This window comes from Plasmodium malariae (genome assembly GCF_900090045.1).
Source record: "Plasmodium malariae genome assembly, chromosome: 2".
NCBI lineage: Eukaryota > Apicomplexa > Aconoidasida > Haemosporida > Plasmodiidae > Plasmodium > Plasmodium malariae.
Window position 1 is genome coordinate 122,362 of NC_041776.1, and position 19,920 is coordinate 142,281.

The following is a 19,920-nucleotide window of genomic DNA, read 5'->3' on the forward strand; positions in this document are numbered from 1 at the left end:
TATGTATATGTGAAAATTTTAAGTTGAAAAAGATCGTCAACAACTTATGTGTTGCAAATATGTACATGGAAGTAAAAAATTTTAAAATACATATTTCTTTTAGTAAAGTAGGTTTCAAATAAAATAAAAACGATGAACATAAAATTAAAGCTTTTAAAATAAAAATATATTTTAATATATTTATTTTCATGTATTTTGTATGTTGCAGATTACATGGAACAATATATTTTTGTCATCTTTTTTTATGTTTTTAAATATATATTTATATATGGTATGTAAATGTTAATAAAAATTGTTAAGATTTATGTTAAAAAAAAGTAATATATATTGAATACAAAAAATTATTACATTGAAAACCTTTTTTTGCTATTTACTTTTTAAAATAATATTTATTACTTAGCAATAAGGATGAAAATACAAAAAGAAAAGAAAACATTTTTTTATTGTCTGTATTTTGTGAAACTTCATATGTTACGTGACATTCAAAAACTATTTGTATGCAGTATATGTACAACGATGTGTAAAGTTAAATATATCTATTACTAAAATGTTTAATTATTTATTGATTTAATGATATCTTTAAGGCTTTGCTCAAATGATTCTATTTCAGATTCATGGAATTCATTTTTCCTAGCAAAAACTCGTGCTATGGTTTCAATGCTTTTACTATCTAAAATATAAAAATCTTCCTTACCTTCAGTTATTTTACTTTTAACTTCATTGGATTTTTCCTTTTTTAATGGATTTGTTTTATTAGTTTCTACTTCATAATTGCTTATAAAGGAGTAATCATTGTTATTGTTATTGTTATTATGATTATTATTATCATCATCATCATCATCATCATCGTATCTTTGATTGTTTTCATGTTTCTCATCGTTTGATCTTATTCTTAGTTCATCCCCATTTTCTAACTTGATAACATTTATATCACCATTTAATAAATTTCTAAATGCTTTAGCTGCATTTTCTGTTTCTGCAAAATTTGGATTACTTTCTTGTATTTCTCCTAGAACGAAAATATTCAACAGCGTAAATAAAAATAATATGTATAGAGCAGGCGTGTACTTTGAAGAAACTTTCATTTTCCTTGAACTGATAAAAGACAATAAATATATAAATTTAATATAGAAAAAATTATATTGTTTGTCTTTTTAAAAAAAGTTTAAAGAATGTTTTACAAGGTATATATGTGAGAACAATTATGGTTTCGCTTAAAATGGTAAATTATAAAATAAAATTAAAATAACAATTGAGAAATATTACATTTATATTAAAAAAAACAAAAATTGTTAAAACAGATTTTTGCTAAAGGACATTGAATATTAATATTCTTTTTTTTTTTTTTTTTTATCTAGCTAAATAGCTTTTAAGAAAAAGTCTTTTAGGAATAGCTTCTCGTTAAAATACGAAAGCTACATTTATATATATATTTTTTTAAATAATCTTAGCTAGTATAAAAAAAAAATTGCAGCACATTTTGTCTTACTTAAAAAAACCCTCTTAAAGTTTTATAAATACAGCGAATGGAATTATTTAAAACATTAAATCAAAAAAAAAAAAAAAGATATCTGTTATTAGCTGTATTAAAACAACAAAAAATGAGTTAAAAACAAATAAATCTGAAAAAATTTATTCATACTGAAAATAAAAAACAAAAAAACAGGTAGTTCCTAATTTATTTTTGTTAAATATGAAATAGTATATCAAAATATTTGCATAATTTGCTCTAAAGAGTACTTCTGTTAAATATACATTAATGTTAATACTTGAAAGTGTACATAAAACAAATTTACAACTTCTTAACATATATTACACAGACATGTGCATTACATTTTGATGAAATGTGAAAATATATTATTTACTTTTTCTTTAAGTAAATTATAATATAATATATATACACATAAAGCCAACTTGTGAGGAACTTCAGTAAGAGGCATACGTTTTTTATTTCGTTGTTTAACTAAAATTTGGATCTTTTAGTGTCTTTATTCCTTCTACAAACATAGCTTAAAATTGTGATGTACATACTAAACACAATTGGGATTTTTTTAGCGGACTGTTATAAAAAACTTTTAAAATTAAAAATATATATTAGAATTATTAAGAGAGTTCTAAAAACAATCTTTTAATAATCTCTCAACCATCTCTTAATAAAATACTGTAAAAATAAGATAAAAAGAAAGGAACCTTAGGTATAACACAATTTTAGAACAATTCGAAAATGAACTTATGTTCTTCACGATTTACTTTTTCATTATTAGATCGTAAAGTTAAATGTTATTTTTTCTTGTTAATTTGGAATGATATAAGATACCCTAAAAACTTAAATTAAAATAGCGGAACTAAATACACTATGTGGAATGTGAGATTATTTAAATAATTTAATGTAAAATTTGTTTCCTTAAAATATTAAAAAAAAAGTATATTAAAGTAAAATGAGATTACTGTAGAAAAAATTATATATATACTTAAAAATTCATATACATACATATATGTATTTCTCTGTTTAATTTTTATGTAATTATTTTCATTTCATATTAAAAAAAAAAAATTAAGTGTACCAATAAATAGGCAATTTTAACAAATAGAGATTTAACTGTTCATTTATTTATCTTCAGGAGAGAGTAAAAAACAAATGTAAACTGTTTTTAAGCATTTAAGCAAATAAAACACCGTTTATTGAAGTTGCCAGTACTCTATATGTTTTTATTTTTTGATAGGGTATATAAATATAATGTAAAGGGAAAAAAAGAAAAAGATATATATAACGAAAAAAAAATATGAAATTCACTTTTTTTCTAATTAAATTCATTGTTCTTATATTGTGTATATATAAGTTTTTTTTAAAAGCTAATATTGTAAAAATATTTAAAAATATAAGATACTTCATATTCGTTAATAACGGTAGTGTTTTTAACATAGTAAAAAAAATTAACTTGAAAAAGTGTAATAAGAATATAAAGAATATGGATACACAGGAAAATTTATTTATCGATATTGGATCAAATTTAACGGATAAAATGTTTGATGGAATCTACAATAAGAAAAAGCATGAAAATGATTTAAAATAGTAATATAGAAAAATTCACCGCATATTTAAGTTTTTTGTGTGTAGATATGTATATATATGCCTACCTATATGTGCATATGCATTTGTGCACGTATTATATCTTCTTTTTTTTTTTTTTTTTTATTTGCTTTGTAAACATTCTGTTCTGAGTGCAGTGTTTTGAATAGGGCAAAGAATAACAACGTTGAGAAAATTATAATAACATGTACCTGCCTGGAAGACATTGATAAATCTCTAGAAATTTGTGAAACATACGGTTCAATTTTACACTTTTAATATAAATAATATATAGCAATTTTTATTAACTTCTTATTAACTTTCTTTTTTCTTTTTTCCTTTTTCCTTTTTCCCTTTTTATTTTCAAAATAGATCCTGAGGGCAAATTTCTTTTTTTAACTGCTGGTGTACACCCAACAAATTGCTTTGAATTTATTGAAAAAAAAACTAGTGAAGAAAAAGACATACTGGCAAAAAAAGAATTTGAAAACTTTATAAAATATTTTAAAAATGAAAAAAACATAATGAACGAAAATTCAAAGTATGGCTCTTCTGCCGATAGCAAGGATAATAATGCAAAATTAGAATGTGCTAAAATATGCCAGGAAAAACAGTGCCCTGACGATACGCTAAAAGACACCTTCATAATTCCAGGTTTTGTTTATAATGAAAAAGATCAGTATTATTTAGAGAAATTAAAAAAAAAAATAGAAAATCATGGCGACAGAATTGTGTGTATTGGCGAAATAGGATTAGATTTCGATAGATTATTTTTTTGCCCTAAATATATACAAATTAAATATTTTATATATCAATTAAAATTAGTTGAAATATTTAAATTGCCCATTTTTTTACATATGAGAAACTGTTCTGATATATTTTTTGAAATTTTGGAAAAATACAAATCATTAATTGAAGATGTTGGAGCAGTTATTCATAGTTTTACGGATAAGGAAGAGATAATTGAAAAAATAAGTAATTACAAAAATTTATATATAGGGGTAAATGGTTGTTCTTTAAAAACAATTGAGAATATAAATGCAGTTAAAAAAATACCCTTAAATCTTTTATTATTAGAAACAGATGCGCCATGGTGTTCAATAAAAAAAACACACGCATCGTATCACTTCATTAAAGACAAATATGAAAAAAGAAATTACATAAACTTGAAAAAAATAAGAAACGTAATTCAGTGCGATGATACAACTATATTCAGGGAGCGAAATGAGCCTTATAATATTGTGTAATTTTAAAAGAAAAAATAAGATGAACATTTTAGATGTTGCATATATATTATATATATATACATATGTACATACGTAATATAGTGTATATATCTTCATAAGCAATTAAAAATATGAATTTTTTTTGAAACTTTAGTATTAACAGTGTACATGAATAATCACCCATAATTTTCAAAAGAAATTGTTTTGTCATATATATATATATATATATATATATATATAATTTTCATGAAAAAAAAATAGCAACTCTAAAGTTTAAATTTAAAATTGAAATAATTTTCTCTAATCCTCTGTTTACATTTGTAATTTTTTTTTTTCTCACGTGTATATAATTGTATATATACTTATGTGTGCATAAATTTTTAAAATATGTTTTTTGCAGAGATATAGCAGAATTAACATATAAAATAAAGGGGCCCAATATTCCTTTCGATGAATTTTGCAAGAAGTAAAAAACATTAACACAATTTTTCATACATTAATATAAAAATATTTAATATATACATATACATACATATATACATACTAAATACCTACATACATACCTACCTATGTACATACATTCATGCTTAATAGCTGATACATTTTAATTACACTTCGTAATTTTTTATTAATTTACGTGCAGCAATATTTATTAGTAAATTATTAGTTTCACACCAAATATTTTTTCTGCCAATCTTAATATCATTTGTGTTCATTTTTATTTTTCAAAGAATAAATTATGTTTGTATATCTATACATATGCATATACACATACATATACATGGTATATTACAACAGTATGTAGTTCTACATACATAATATATTTTATTTTTATTTCATTTTTTTTTTTTTAATATATGATATAAAAGAGTTAGATGTAACACACTGAATTTGTTCAAGAAGCTAAGGTAGTAAAGTTACATTTCCTAATGGTATATGCAAAATGTATATTATCAAAAAAAAAAAAAAAGAAATAATTATATAAATATTAAAAGAAAAGTAAATCCTAGACGGCAAAGTAAAATAAGTTATTTCAGTATACGCATATATACATAACATGGATAACACAAAAAAAGAAACTGCAAAAGATACCATAAAGGCACAGTTAGAAGCGGTAAAACATAAATTTTTTTTTTTTTTTTTAATTATTGTTATAATTATTATAATTATTACCTTTTACTTATAATTCATATTTTATTGAGTATGAAAATGTTTTTTTTTTGAAGACAGATTGAAGAATGCAAAGAAAAAAAAGAGAAATATGTAAAATGTTTTAATAATTGGTATAAGAATAATTTTCTCAAGGGTGATTTAACACAAGCGTGTGATGACTATTATGAAGACTATCAAATATGCATATTAGTAATATATACCAAAATCAAAGGATAATCATACATTTAAAATAATATGTATGCGCATGCGTGCTTATATACATATGTGTATATATTGTGTATGTTTATATACATATATATACTTACACGATATATGTGCCGTTGTAAAATAAACAATTTATTCTTTTTTCCATATATAGAATGATCTAAATAAAAAGGGGTTAGGGCACTTAACAAATCTGCAGAAAGAGAAGTAAATGGAAATAGGTACATAACACAAAAGCGAAAACAGAAACAAAAGTTAAAATTGCCATCTAAGTCCTTTAATAATATTCTATGCATTTTGTCGTATTTATTTATTTCGTTTAATTTCATTTTTTATAGCACATTACATCCATATTATTTTCTGCTATACCTAATTTTCTACTTTTATTGGCACATTTTTTTTATTATTTGTTTTATTTTACTTATTCCCATTAACTCTGATAAACCCGTCATTATTAATCTCTCCTTCAAAAATGAAAATATAACCTTTAAAAAAAACAAATAAATTGAATGGCTCTTTTTTTTTTTTTTTTTTTTTTTTTTGTTTATCTATATGCAATTTAATAAAAATTCACCATGTAAAACATATCAATTAATGAACAATATTAAAGTTTAATAGAAACATTTACACAGTATATTATTAAAATTATGTCAATTTAACTTTAAAACTTCATGGATATTTAAAAAATGAAAATATTATATACATAAATAATTAAACATAAAATAACAACAGTTAATAGATGTTAACGGAAATATGTAAATGTAAAGAATAAGTAGACAGATGTAAACAAAAGAAAACAGCAATAAAACTGCAATAAATAGAGGTAGATCGAAATAGGTCAAAATGAGTTGAAATAAGTAGAAACATGTAAAGGTAAATAATTTAAACAAATAAATAGACTGTTCTTTTAAAAAATACAAAATTAAAAAATAATTAATTCTTTATAACAAAAAGGGGAAAATAGAGAACATGGTGCAACAACTTGAAAATATATTCATTTTTTTTCCTTTTCGTAACGTTTTTCCATTCCTTTGTTTCCTATTCCATTTCTTTGCTGTTCCTTTTCTGTTTATAATTATATTTTTTTTTTTTCCTCTTCTCGAAATTTATTTCGCCTACTGTAATATAAAATGGTATTATAACTTTTGTATCATGTTTGCTTCTTACATTTCATGTGAAAAATGTTGATTTGACGTACTTTAAAAATGATTAGTTCTGACGCACAATAATACACCATTTCTTGCTTATATATATGCGTACATATTAATTACAACATACATGTGCATTTCATTTGAGTTCTACTTAGGTAAGGTGCCTAATCGTGTTCATACCTTTTATAACGTATGTGCATTTCATAATAATAATTATTATATTAATAGTAATAATACCATTATTATGTAACATATATAATACAGGGTTATATTCATTTACATTTTTATCATCATCGTAAACATCGCATCATGTCCGCACATTTTCGGACTAGACACATGTACTACTTTTACTGTCTTCAAAAAACTCATTCGAATTGTTCAAATACATAAATTTCTTTTTATAATCTTTGTTCTTTGTTACATAATCAAATTTATTTTTTTTGTCATTAGCTGTTAATGCATTTATTTGATTGTTTGCAAAATTATTTTCTATATGGATTTCATTATTTATAGAATTATTCAAATTTTCAATAGGGTAAGGTAAACTATAGTCGTACATATATTCCGGATAATTACTGTTATAATGATGATTGTAAAAATGGAAAGGGTAATATAAGTACGGGTTGCTTGGAGGGCTTTGATTATTGTATAAATAATACAAGTTCATATCTAAATTGTTTTTATAAAAATTGTAGTTTCCTGCATAAGAAGAATTCAAAACAGAGATTTTTCTGACTATACATGGTACGGAACGTATACAAACGGGAACATAAAACACACCTATAGGCAGTGTGTATATAAATATATACCTATGTACAAACAATACACAAACACACACACACACACACACACATACACACATACACACACACACACATACACACATACACACAACGCATTTATATCTATATAGATATATATATGTAATACATACAACACATATGTCTGTAACCATATTTACTAAAAAATGTTGTACTAACCTATATTGTAGATTGGGGGCACTATGACATTTCCATAATTTTTAATTTTAAAGAAATCCCTTTTCGGGGATGGATACTCAACTGGCTTATTTTTGCTGTAAGTTTTTTTTCCCTTTTCATTTTTATCCTTCACGTTCTGATTTTTTCTGTTATGGTATGCGTTCTAAAGAGGACAAAATAAAAATAAGATGCAGTTTACAATTACGTACATTTATGTACACAAATATATATGTTTACACATGATAAATTTTTTTTTTTTTTTTTTTTTGAGTTATTTTACCGATAGTATCTTTATAATTATGGATGTGTTTAACGGCAAATCTAACAACTCGCTTAATCTTTTTCTAATAATTAAAAATATTAAAAAAAAAAATGAAGTAAAATTTATGAAGGATATATTCGGTATAGCAGTGCATTATATATACAAACAGGTAAGCATATACAAAGAGGACATTTATTAAATGTACTTTATCGCTTTATCGTTTTATCATTATATCACTTCATTTTATAGTTTTTTTTTTTTTTTTTTTTTTTTTTTATAGTTACGTTAATATATTCTTTAAATAATTTGAGTAATTTTTCATCCACATTTTAAAGAAAATCTCGTTTTCTCTTATACAAAGTTGTATGCCAGACAGATCAACTAAATTAAATTCTTCGCCAATTGCCAACAAAACCTGATAGGTGAAAATGTGGATTTATTAATGTTTTCTTAACACTAATATATGTAAAAAGTTTACATGGAAAAAAAAATAAAAATATATATATAAATATAAATATATAATACACAAGTAAATTACCATTTTTTCCCATATTAAATCTGCAATATCGTTCCTAAAGCTGTTTGCATTTTTTATGATACAAATAAAGCCATTTGGATATTCCTGCGTTTGTTGCAAAAATAAGCAATTTCGTACATTTTTTTGAATTTTATTTTGTCCAATTTTGTTTTACATATAAATATATATGTAAGTATGTATGTATGCTTGCATGTATATATATATATATATATGTAATATTTTTTTATTTTAAGATGGGTACTTCATAAAGAGGTCTGAAATTATGTTTAAACAGGTAGATATTGTAATACTCCTTAATGCACGAAGGAGACTTCATATATTTGTAGTTCCTGTATAAGGGTGAAGCAAAGTAAAAAAAAAAAAAATGTTGTATGATTTGTCTTTTAAACATTCTTTTCTTCCATTCTACTCTATTCTATTATATTCCACTCTACTCTATTCTATTATGTTCCATTCCATTCTATTATATTCTGTTTTGTTGTGTTCCACTCCATATTCTTTTTTTTTTTTTTTTTTTTTTTTTCTAAATGTTGACCTTTCTCATTCGTTCTACTTACTTGTAAAATTTCTCTATCGTGTTGAATGTTTCCAAAGACACTAGACTGTTCACATACTGCTCATAATACTTCCTGTTCTCCTTGTCAAATGAAAATATCCACGAATTCTGCAAATAGTTTTCATTCTAAAAAAATTGACGAAAAAAAAAAAAAGAAATTAATATACATACATATATGTATGTATACATACATATATATTATACACACGTCATATTTTAAAAGTATAGTCAAAAACAGATTCGTTCGTATTGCACGAACAATAAACACTTAGTGACAAATATTACACACTTTCCTACATATATATATTATAATTTACATAATATAATTTTTACAAGAATTCATAATATTATCATCACAATTTTATTTTATATACATATAAATTTGGCGTATGTTTTTTTTTTTCTTTTTACTTTATTCTTGTTCTTTTTTGCGCCTTTTTTCGAGTTTATTTTATTTTTTTGTTCTGTGCTATTTTTCTTCTTTACGTTATTTTCAGTATGCATATTAATTGTTATTTTATTTTCACTTGAATTATTATTACGTAAATTATTTTCATTAGCATTAGCTTCCTTTACATTTTTCTTATGTGTATTATTTTTTTCTTTTGTTATATCACTGTTCTTATTGTTTACCATATTGGTTGTTCCATTCCTTTTTTCTGACGCATTCATTTTAGAATTATCTTTTTGACTTTCTTTATTCATTTCTTTTTTTTTCTTAGCTTCTTTTACGTTATGCGCGCCTATTCTATCCACACCCTTACTGTTATTGCTACTGATATTGTTATTGCTATCGTTGTTATTGCTACTACTGTTGTTATTGCTACTACTGTTGTTATTGCTATCGTTGTTATTGCTACTACTGTTGTTATTGTTATCGTTGTTATTGCTACTACTGTTGTTATTGCTATCGTTGTTATTGCTACTACTGTTGTTATTGTTATCGTTGTTATTGCTACTACTGTTGTTATTGCTATCGTTGTTATTGCTACTACTGTTGTTATTGCTATCGCTGTTATTATTGATACAGTTTCTATTGTTACTAATATTGCTCTTATTGACGCTATCATTAATACCGCTATTATTACTAATGGTTTCATTATTATCGTTGATGCTGCTATTCCTTTTTTCCTCTTTCATTTCTTCTTTTTGCCTTTTGGAGGCTTTTTTATATTTGATCATTGTAGCAGCTTTATTATTTTCATTTACATCGCAGTTAACTACTCCATTGTTACTTTTTAGGTCGACTGTATTATTCTCTTTTAAAAAATTCTTTTTGTTTTTAAAATTTACTTTATTTCCCGCCTTATTATTTTTTATATATTCATTATTATTTTTATTTTTCTTATTTTCATCATTCGTATACGAATCGATATCCTTCTTTTTTTCTGTTCCTGTTTCGACCAAATCAACATTACTAATACATTCTAAATTTTCTTTCATTCTTTTTTCCCTTTCTCTTCTTCTTTATTTATTTTTTTTTTTTCTTATTCCCCCTTTCTTAATTCCTTTTTCTTCTTTTTTTTACTCAAAATAAAACAAGAAAATAAAAGAGAACAACGTAAAAGGAAAATAGAAGAAGCAAATAGTAAGTATAACAATATGGAAGAAAAAAGGAAATTAAAACAATAAAAAAAAAAATAAAATAAATAAAAATAAAACAAAATAATTAAGAAAATGTCGCTTATTAAAACGTTGTTATATATATATATATATATATATATATATAATTTTACAGCATGGTAAAGGGATAGCTAACATGTAAATATATATATATATATATATATGCATATACGGCAAATATTCTCTCCTTTTTCTTATTATTACGAAGAATTCATATACAAATAAACGACATTACAAAAAGAAAAACCTTAACATATTAACACAAAGGTCAAAAGAAGAATTTTATTTTTTTTATATTTTATAAGAACGTTTTTAAAAAAAGGGTTGAAAGAAAAATATTACTTTATTTTTATTTTAACACAAATGAAAGGTTTCAAATATATGAGAAAAAATTTACATTAAAAATGATATTACAATATGTATGCGTAAAAATATATATTCACATATATGGAAATGATGAATGGATTGATTAATGAATTACGTAATAATTAAATAAATACATACATACATACATAAAAATATATAAACTTACGTAAACATACACCTAAATATATACATATGTAAGTACGTACACTTAAATACGTGAGAAGCAAATTTAAATCTTGACATTCTTTAAACAGAAGTATGCGAGGATGAATGATGTTTGCACATACAGTTTGTTCACTTAATACGTACATTTACATAAATGCAAAATATATATATATATATATATATATATATATGTATATGTATATTTATTACATGTGTAATATGAAAAAATGAATTCTCTTGGGATTAAAAAATTAATTTTTTTAATTTAAAAGTGGTCAAATACACAAAATGGAATATATATTTTATAATATTAGCTTTATTTTTATTCAAAATAAAAAAAAAAATTGTTAAAATGTTAAAAAGATTTAAATACGTTTAGTGTATAAACAAAATCGTGTACCCATGCTTACCTCATTTATTAATATATATATTTATGCATTTACATTTAAACGTGTACATATGAACGTGTACATATATACATGTATAATATCTCGTATAGATATCATCAAAATATAAAAAGTTCTTTTCAAATATTTTGTTATGCTTAGGTATAAAGATTATATAAAATGAAAATTTCTTATGAAAATAAAAATTGTTTTGCACTAGTTTAAAATGTAAGTTTCTTTTTTTAAAAATACCATGGAGAGAACAAAAAAAAAAAAAGAAAAAAACCAAAATTCCTTAACACTTTTTAAGAATAAAAAAAAATAATAGTAATACCTGCTGTACATTTTTTTTTTAAAACGTAGTTAAATAAATGTACTATGTAATAGTTTTGAGTGTTATCTAAATGGAAAAAATAAAATATAGTATTATATATATTGTACATACATTCATACAACATACATGCATACATTTACGTAACATCTAGTTATGCGTAAATACTTGGTACATATAAGTATATGCATAGGGGCGTATAAAATATTTGTAATTTTATATGCACATGTTCATGTTCATTTGTTAGAGTGCAAAATGTTGTTGAAGGGAAACAAAACACTTAATGATTTTCCTTATCACATATGTTGGTTTGGCATGAAACCCAATTTAAAAAATATGATTGATAGTAATTTTACTTTTAGCTGTATAGAGGAATTTTATTTATTTCGATTTTCCAATATTAGCAGTTTTAATTTATTAAATTTAAGCCACTCAAATAATAATTACGTAAATGTTTGGTTTGACAATTTAGACAATTTAATTAAATGCTTTAAAATTAAATATTCCTCAAATAAATCAAAAATTTATTTATATGAAAAATACCTTGATAAGAAATATCCTGTTAATGACACATTTCAATATAAAAACCCACAGCAGTTTTATTAACTTGAAAATGCGTGCACACGTTTTTCTTTAATTCCGCGCAGTACCAACAGCGGTAGATATAATCATAAAAGGATATATACATATATATATATATATATATATATATATATATATATATATATATATATATATATATATATACCATATATATACGTACAAACGTTACTTATATAATTCATGTATTAAAGCTACTCTTTACTTTTGAGGTATCTCTTTGCACACATTTCAGCTATTATTTCTGCCATCATTTCAACCATTTGGCTGCAAAATATATCACCTGCACAAGTAAGGCAAATATGTTAACAAAATGCATGAACAAGTAAGGCTAGTGGATGTGCACGAGTTAAAGGTACTTTTCATGGAAGGGTATAATGAATATATAAAATTGGTTAAGCATTTAGAATTATATTATCAGAAGTTGCAATTAAATTGGTATAAATTTCATTTATTTTATGAACTCAACAAAAATGACACCAGTTCATATTCTTTAACAAAAAAGAAAAAAAAGGGGGAGAAGAGGAAAAAGTGTACTACTAGCGACAAGAAAAAAAAAAAAAAAAAAAAAAAAAGTTATTCCAATTACAAGACTATTGAAGAAGATTTAAAAATTATTCAACAAAAGGAAAAGAAAAATAATTGTTATTATTTTAAAACGTATAATAATAGTTGGAACAACTCTTTCATTTTACATTGTTTAAAGGAGGTCCCAAACTCAGTTGAATTATATATAAACATTAAAATTGAAACGATGAATAAATTAAAAAATAGTGTATTAACTGAATTAAATAATTTTTGTAAATTACAAATAAATAAATTTATTTTTTTAATTTTTTTATGCGAATTAAAGTTAAATAATTTACAAATTAGCCAAAAAGATATAAATCATAAAAACAAGGATGTTAATAGAAACATTGTAAAACATATGATTCTTTTTTGTAAAAATATTATTCAGGAGATAACAAAAAATATAATTCCTTTTTTCTTTGTATTTAATATATTCTCTACTTCAAATTATTTTAATTATCACTTCAAACATTTCTGTAGTTTTATTGAAATGCTGGAAATGTACGCGGTTACATAGGGGGAACGGGCAGCATTCGTGCTACGCACCATATGCTGTAATTGCTGTACTGTGTCAGAGCATTATTGATGTATTCGTATATGCATCCACATATGCTTCCACTATTTCGTATAGGTATTCGTCTGCGTAAGCTTCCAAGTTTTCGTCCATTTATTATCTATTTATTTACCCTTTCATTCTCCCACGTATGCTTTCATTTACTTATTTACTTCTTAACAGTTCAGGAAATGGGAATTTGCATTTTCAGCAATGAGTTTAGTATTAACACATAAAATGGTAGCTATAGAAACACATATTAAATAAATATTTCACTTTTTAAAGTGCAATTTTTTTTTTTTTTTTTTTTTTTTTGGTGTACCTTTTTTTTGTTTTGTATTTTAAATATATATATATGAACTTTTTACCTTACTCAATTTATTTTTTGAGGGATACATATATATATGTATATATTTCTTTTTTTTTTTTTTTAGTATATATTTATATGCATTTAACTATTCCGTTTAATTCAAGATGCGCCTTATAAATATAACAAGGTACATATGCATGCTTGTATATGTATGTTACCATCTCTTAATATTTTCAAAATAATATTTAATTTAAAAAAAAAAAAGAGAAAAATCGCGGAAAATGAAAGTAGTATTTATTTCCATATTTTTAGTAAAAAGAGAAGTAACATAGAATATATAAAGGGAAAGGAAGAAAAAAAGAAAAAAAAAAAAAAAAAAAAAAAAAAAAACACATGAATTATAAAAACAATTATGTAATAATTTTTTCTATGATAATAGTAAACTTCTCAAGATTCTTTGTAGAAAATACTAATTATTTAAAAAGGAAGAAAACAATTATTTTATATGCAAATAGAACAAATGTTTATTATTATAGAGGGTTAAACACGTTTGAAAATACCCTCAAAATACAGAAATTATTAAGAGGATATAGTAAACTAAAGAAAAGCATAATTCTTGATAAAAACAAATTTTATATAAATAAAAGTTTAGAAGAAAAGTTTTTTGCCAATAATACTTTTGAGATGAGCAAGGATCAGCCGTTTGTGGTAATACAAAAGTAGTATACTTGAGGAGTAATGAGAAACAAATGAGGAATTTTGAGAAGAACAAACAAAAAACACAAATATAGAAAACAAAAATATTAAATGTTTTTCCCCCATTTTTTTTTTTTTTTTTTACTTTTTTATTAAGATATTTATGCTTGGAGGCCCAGGTAGTGGAAAGGGAACACAATGCAAATTAATTCAAGACAAATTTGATTTTATTCATATTAGCGCAGGTTGGATTTATTATTATTTTTTTTTTCATCTGAATGGCTCCATGTTTATTTATTTTTTTTTTTTTTTGTATCATCCGTTTAGTACTGCTTATGTGTGCTTCTCACATTGTGAAATTCATGTTGTTCCACTCAATTTATATCGTTCATGTTGTCGTGCTATTTTTTTTTTTAAACTTTTTACCCGTCTACTCTTTGCTCAAAGGTGAATGCTTACGGGAGTATTTAAGGAGGTGTGAAAATAACGAAGTAGATAAGAAGCATCAGTCCATTGTAGAACATTGCATAAACAATGGTAACATAAAAAAGAATATAAGTCAAGTGAATAATGAATGAATATTTATGTATGTAGGTATATATACATACATGCTTATGTCTTCTTCTTTATTTGATGATATACTTGCATGCCCCCTCTATTTTATCCCAATTCTATATAAATTAATTTTTGCAGGAGAAATTGTGCCGGTACATATAACACTCGAATTAATGAAAATAAAAATGGAGAATGAAATTGAAAAAAAGAAAAAAAAAAAAGAGGAGAAGGGACAATCTAAAAAAAGACAAGAAGAGGAAGAATTAAGCCAAAAAAAACAAGATAAAGAGGAGGAAAAAGAAGAAAAAAAAAAAAGCTTTTCATTTAAAATATTGGATGAAAACGTACTATTAAAAAACATAAATATCGAAGAATATAATAAGAAATTAAAATATGAAAATTGTATATATGAAAATAAAGAAGTGTTAAAAATATTAAAAAAAAATAAGATTAATGAAGAAGCAAAATACAAATTTATAATTGATGGCTTTCCAAGGAATTATGATAATTTTGATGGGTGGATGAGTATTATTGGAAATTACGCGTACGTTCACTTATGTTTGTTTCTTTATTGTGATGATGATAATATGATCGAAAGATGCATAAATCGGGGTTTGATCAGCGGTAATAATGGATGTACCACGCACGTACATTTGTGCATACATACATATATATATATGTATACATTCCCATGTGTTACTTGCCCATTTATGCTTTTTTCCTGTGCTTGTCATTTATTTTTTGCTTTATTTTTCCCTACCTTTATCTTTTCCTTTTAGTACTTCTTTACCCGGAATATGTAACATGTAACTTGTTTCTTTTTCTTTTTTTTTTTTTTTCCATTCCCCTTTTTTAGGAAGAGTGGATGATAACATGGACACACTGAGAAAAAGATTCGAAACACACAAGAATAGTTGTATTCCTGTAATAAATTTATTTTAAATGAAAACAAATGTATATTTATTAATGCAAATAGAAATATTCAAGATGTTTGGAATGACATACAGTATGTGTTTACGAATATGTAACTACTTTACACATGCAGGAAAGAAAAGTTTCATTTGTTTCTTAATTCAGTTTGTTTTGCCATTTCGACATTTCGACATTTTGCCAATTTGCCAATTTGCCAGTTTTATAGTTTTGCTAATATTGCTAATATTGCTATTTTTTCTACATTTGCTATATTTGCTATATATGCTATATTTGCTATTTTTGCTATTTTTTTTTTTTAAACTTTTTCATTACTTTTCATTTTTTCATATTCGTTTTATTGTCTTTAATTGTTAATGTATATTTAAAATATGTTTAAGTGTCAATTTATTAATTTTTCAATATATTCTCATTTTTTTTTAGCTCTTATTTCGCTCTTCGTGAGTTTGATGTATGCATATGTGCACGTTTGCATATATAAATATATACATATATATATACATACATACATAAATATATACATATATATATACATACATACATACATACATACATAAATATATACATATATATATACATACATACATAAATATATACATATATATATACATATATAAATATATACATATATAAATATATACATATATATATAGATACCCACAATTATATGTTCTTAATATATTACATATATGCCCACCGTTATTCATATGTTTTTAACATATATATATATATTTATATATATGTGTTTTTCACTTTGGAGAATGTTAATACTTTTCACCTGTACAACTGCGCTGTCATTTTTTTTCTTTTTAATAATAAACATCTACTTTTAATTATTATACATTTGATAATTGTTAAATTTTTGAAAAAAAAAAAAAAAATGCACGCATTCATTTTATGTATATATATATATATATATATATATATATATCTATTTGTACACACATGCATATCAAATATGTATACCTAAATCATTGCATGAAAAAGAGTAAAACGCAGAGGTAAAAATAAAATTATTGAAAACATTCAAAACTAGTACCAACAAAGGAATATATTTAATCCTTCTATTTTTTTTTTTTTTTTTTTATAAAATAACTTCATGAAAAAAGGAAAAAAAATCTTAAAAGAGGATTAATTTGTTGCTTAACATATATATTCACATGTACATGTATTATTTCTTTCCATTTACTTTTATAAGGAAGGAAATTAAGGTCATGCGTAAAAAAAAAAAAAAAAAGAAAGAACAAAGAATTACGACTGAATTATGTAAAAAAACAAAACAAAAAATTAAAATAGTCTCGTAAATATATATATATATAAATGCAAGTGCCTACAGGCATCTTGCAAATATATGAATGTTCTCTCATATGTTTGTATGAGGGATAAAAAACGTTGAGCGGAAATGGCGTATTTTTAAGGAAGGTAAAAATTAGGTAAATAAATAAATATATATATATATGTATCTATGTACATACACACACATGTATATGTAAACACATCCTACGCACACGCACACTTGTCCCAAAATTATATATTTAAATGTATATATATATGCTTGCCCTATTTAAAAATAAGAAAAATTTTAAAAGCAAAGTGCGAAGGAAAAAAAAGGAAGAAGTGCGGCTGGAATATATGTTCTGCATTTTGCTCCGTTACCATATTTTTCTTCCTGACTTTAGCTAAAATTTCCCCTTTTTTACCTTGCTAGTTCATAATACATGATTGTTCATAAAATTTTTGACCAGCTTTGTTCGTTTCCCTCCAATGGTAGAGAAAATTTTTGAAAAGTTCTGTTCTTTGATCATGATTTAAATTTAAGTAATTGTTAAGTTGCTCATTAATTTCTTCATCAGAATTAATTATAAAAGGGTTAATTTCTTTTTCTGTCATTTGAGATTTATTAAAAAAATTATTTCTATTTTTTAGCCCATTTTCCAGTTCATCAATTTTACAATGTAGCAAAGTTTTGTCACTTAACAAAACATTTTTTTCATTTTCAATTTTTGAATTTTCTAATCTTAACCCATCTATCTGATGTACTAAAGAAACTTTTTCATTATTTAATATTTCTATTTCTTTTCTTAAGCTATTAATTTCTTTATTCAACACAAATTCGTTTTGAGCTATTTTTCTTAATTGATGATTTTCGTTGACAACTTTGTTCATTTCTATTTCTAAGTTATTATTCAAATCGATTAGTGTTTGTACATTTTTGTTTAAATTTGTTATTGTCCCTTCAGAGCTATTTTTAACTCGGTCAAACTTTTCATCATAATTAATTATAATATTTCGTAATTCTTCTATTTTTATATGACTGTTCTTTTCTCTTTTTAATGTTTCTTTTAATAAATCTGAAACCTTGTTATAGCTAACTCGAATTTTGTTAATTTCTTCTGTGCTTTTTTTTCTGCTTCTTTTTAAGCACTCGCAATAGCTCAACAATTCTTGAAATAAATAAACGATGTCTTTCTTCTTTTCTAAACCATGTTGTAACGAAATATTTAAATACTCCACATTATTCTCATTATTTACATTACCGTTTATAATATTATTATTTTTCTGCAAAAAGTTCAAACTCTTCATGTTAGACGAGTTTAAATTATTCCCCTGATTAGTTAAGCTGCTGTTTACATTAAAACGTTGTTGTTCATTCCCCATGTTGTTATTATTGTTGTAGTTATTTCCACTGTACCTATTTGCATTGCTACACGTTTCGTTACTACAAGTTGCATTAATGCTGTTCTGGAGATTGCTAACGGTTCCATTAATTAAACCGTTAGCTGATCCGTTCAGTAAACCAGCAGTGGACCCATTAGGTATGGTATTATTTATGTTGTTGTTGTTTTCTCTACCATTATTCGACAGTGTAGTAGTACTATGAGTATTCACACCACTACTATTAAGGTTAGACGTGTTAGTATTAAATGTCAGAATAGTATCTTTTCCTTTCCAAATGGTGCTTGGAATGTTTTCGATTTTCCTTTGATCCTGATTGCCAAACCATCTATTATAGTTATTGAAGTTGTTATTTGAAGGGTAATCATCATTCACATTCTGTAATATCTTATTTTCAATATCCTTTTTTTCATTGCTTGTGTTCATAAGATTTTTTTTGGGTGTAAAAAATATTGCTTGGTTCACAAAGACGTTCTTTTTTTTAATATCGTTATTGTATATATTCATGTTTTTACAACTACGTATGTTTGTAATGTTCTGGTTTGAAGTAATGCGTGCACTATCACTCGGTTGATCTCACTCGGTTGATCTCACTCGGTTGATCTCACTCGGTTGATCTCACTCGGTTGATCTCACTCGGTTGATCTCACTCGGTTGATCTCACTCGGTTGATCTCACTCGGTTGATCTCACTCGGTTGATCTCACTCGATTGATCTCACTCGGTTGATCTCACTCGGTTGATCTCACTCGGTTGATCTCACTCAGTTGATCTCACTCGGTTGATCATTCGAATTGACCTCTGCTTATAGCACAAAATAACAATCAAAATACCGTTTGGCTTACTTTTTACGAATATTTTTTACTGATCTTTTTTTCTTATACCTTTTGATTAAACCTTTAGCTTATATTTTGTTTTTCTATTTCCTGGGCTTTTGCTCATGATTTCCTCTGTTAACGAATCAGCGTTAATTTATTTTATTTATTTTTTTTTTTTTTTA

The 19,920-nt window shown here is 24.3% G+C and overlaps 8 protein-coding genes across 8 annotated transcripts; 5 read left to right on the forward strand and 3 right to left on the reverse strand.

The window, feature by feature from the left end:
• Nucleotides 1-551: 551 nt before the first annotated feature.
• PmUG01_02012000 (conserved Plasmodium protein, unknown function) lies at nt 552-1,085 on the reverse strand (the record flags this gene model as incomplete). Its single annotated transcript, XM_029008589.1, has 1 exon — nt 552-1,085. The coding sequence occupies one exon, from the start codon at nt 1,083-1,085 to the stop codon at nt 552-554; it is 534 nt and encodes a 177-aa protein (XP_028860133.1).
• A 1,698-nt stretch (nt 1,086-2,783) lies between these two features.
• TatD (TatD-like deoxyribonuclease, putative) lies at nt 2,784-5,208 on the forward strand (the record flags this gene model as incomplete). Its single annotated transcript, XM_029008590.1, has 5 exons — nt 2,784-3,073; nt 3,229-3,329; nt 3,443-4,313; nt 4,697-4,762; nt 5,166-5,208. 5 exons carry the CDS (start codon nt 2,784-2,786, stop codon nt 5,206-5,208), a joined length of 1,371 nt encoding a protein of 456 aa, XP_028860134.1.
• A 145-nt stretch (nt 5,209-5,353) lies between these two features.
• Nucleotides 5,354-5,884, forward strand: PmUG01_02012200 (conserved protein, unknown function; the record flags this gene model as incomplete). The annotated part of the gene is made up of 3 exons (XM_029008591.1): nt 5,354-5,410; nt 5,527-5,658; nt 5,828-5,884. The coding sequence occupies 3 exons, from the start codon at nt 5,354-5,356 to the stop codon at nt 5,882-5,884; spliced, it is 246 nt and encodes an 81-aa protein (XP_028860135.1).
• A 1,268-nt stretch (nt 5,885-7,152) lies between these two features.
• Nucleotides 7,153-10,603, reverse strand: PmUG01_02012300 (eukaryotic translation initiation factor 4E, putative; the record flags this gene model as incomplete). The annotated part of the gene is made up of 8 exons (XM_029008592.1): nt 7,153-7,559; nt 7,805-7,967; nt 8,085-8,148; nt 8,351-8,481; nt 8,605-8,688; nt 8,846-8,933; nt 9,162-9,286; nt 9,572-10,603. The coding sequence occupies 8 exons, from the start codon at nt 10,601-10,603 to the stop codon at nt 7,153-7,155; spliced, it is 2,094 nt and encodes a 697-aa protein (XP_028860136.1).
• A 1,683-nt stretch (nt 10,604-12,286) lies between these two features.
• On the forward strand, nt 12,287-12,637 carry PmUG01_02012400 (conserved Plasmodium protein, unknown function; the record flags this gene model as incomplete). The annotated part of the gene is made up of 1 exon (XM_029008593.1): nt 12,287-12,637. One exon carries the CDS (start codon nt 12,287-12,289, stop codon nt 12,635-12,637), a length of 351 nt encoding a protein of 116 aa, XP_028860137.1.
• A 307-nt stretch (nt 12,638-12,944) lies between these two features.
• Nucleotides 12,945-13,718, forward strand: PmUG01_02012500 (conserved Plasmodium protein, unknown function; the record flags this gene model as incomplete). Its single annotated transcript, XM_029008594.1, has 1 exon — nt 12,945-13,718. The coding sequence occupies one exon, from the start codon at nt 12,945-12,947 to the stop codon at nt 13,716-13,718; it is 774 nt and encodes a 257-aa protein (XP_028860138.1).
• Nucleotides 13,719-14,457: 739 nt separating this feature from the next.
• On the forward strand, nt 14,458-16,257 carry PmUG01_02012600 (UMP-CMP kinase, putative; the record flags this gene model as incomplete). The annotated part of the gene is made up of 5 exons (XM_029008595.1): nt 14,458-14,772; nt 14,918-15,005; nt 15,208-15,297; nt 15,454-15,939; nt 16,172-16,257. 5 exons carry the CDS (start codon nt 14,458-14,460, stop codon nt 16,255-16,257), a joined length of 1,065 nt encoding a protein of 354 aa, XP_028860139.1.
• Nucleotides 16,258-17,949: 1,692 nt separating this feature from the next.
• Nucleotides 17,950-19,709, reverse strand: PmUG01_02012700 (conserved Plasmodium protein, unknown function; the record flags this gene model as incomplete). The annotated part of the gene is made up of 2 exons (XM_029008596.1): nt 17,950-19,458; nt 19,698-19,709. 2 exons carry the CDS (start codon nt 19,707-19,709, stop codon nt 17,950-17,952), a joined length of 1,521 nt encoding a protein of 506 aa, XP_028860140.1.
• Between the last annotated feature and the right edge of the window lie 211 nt (nt 19,710-19,920).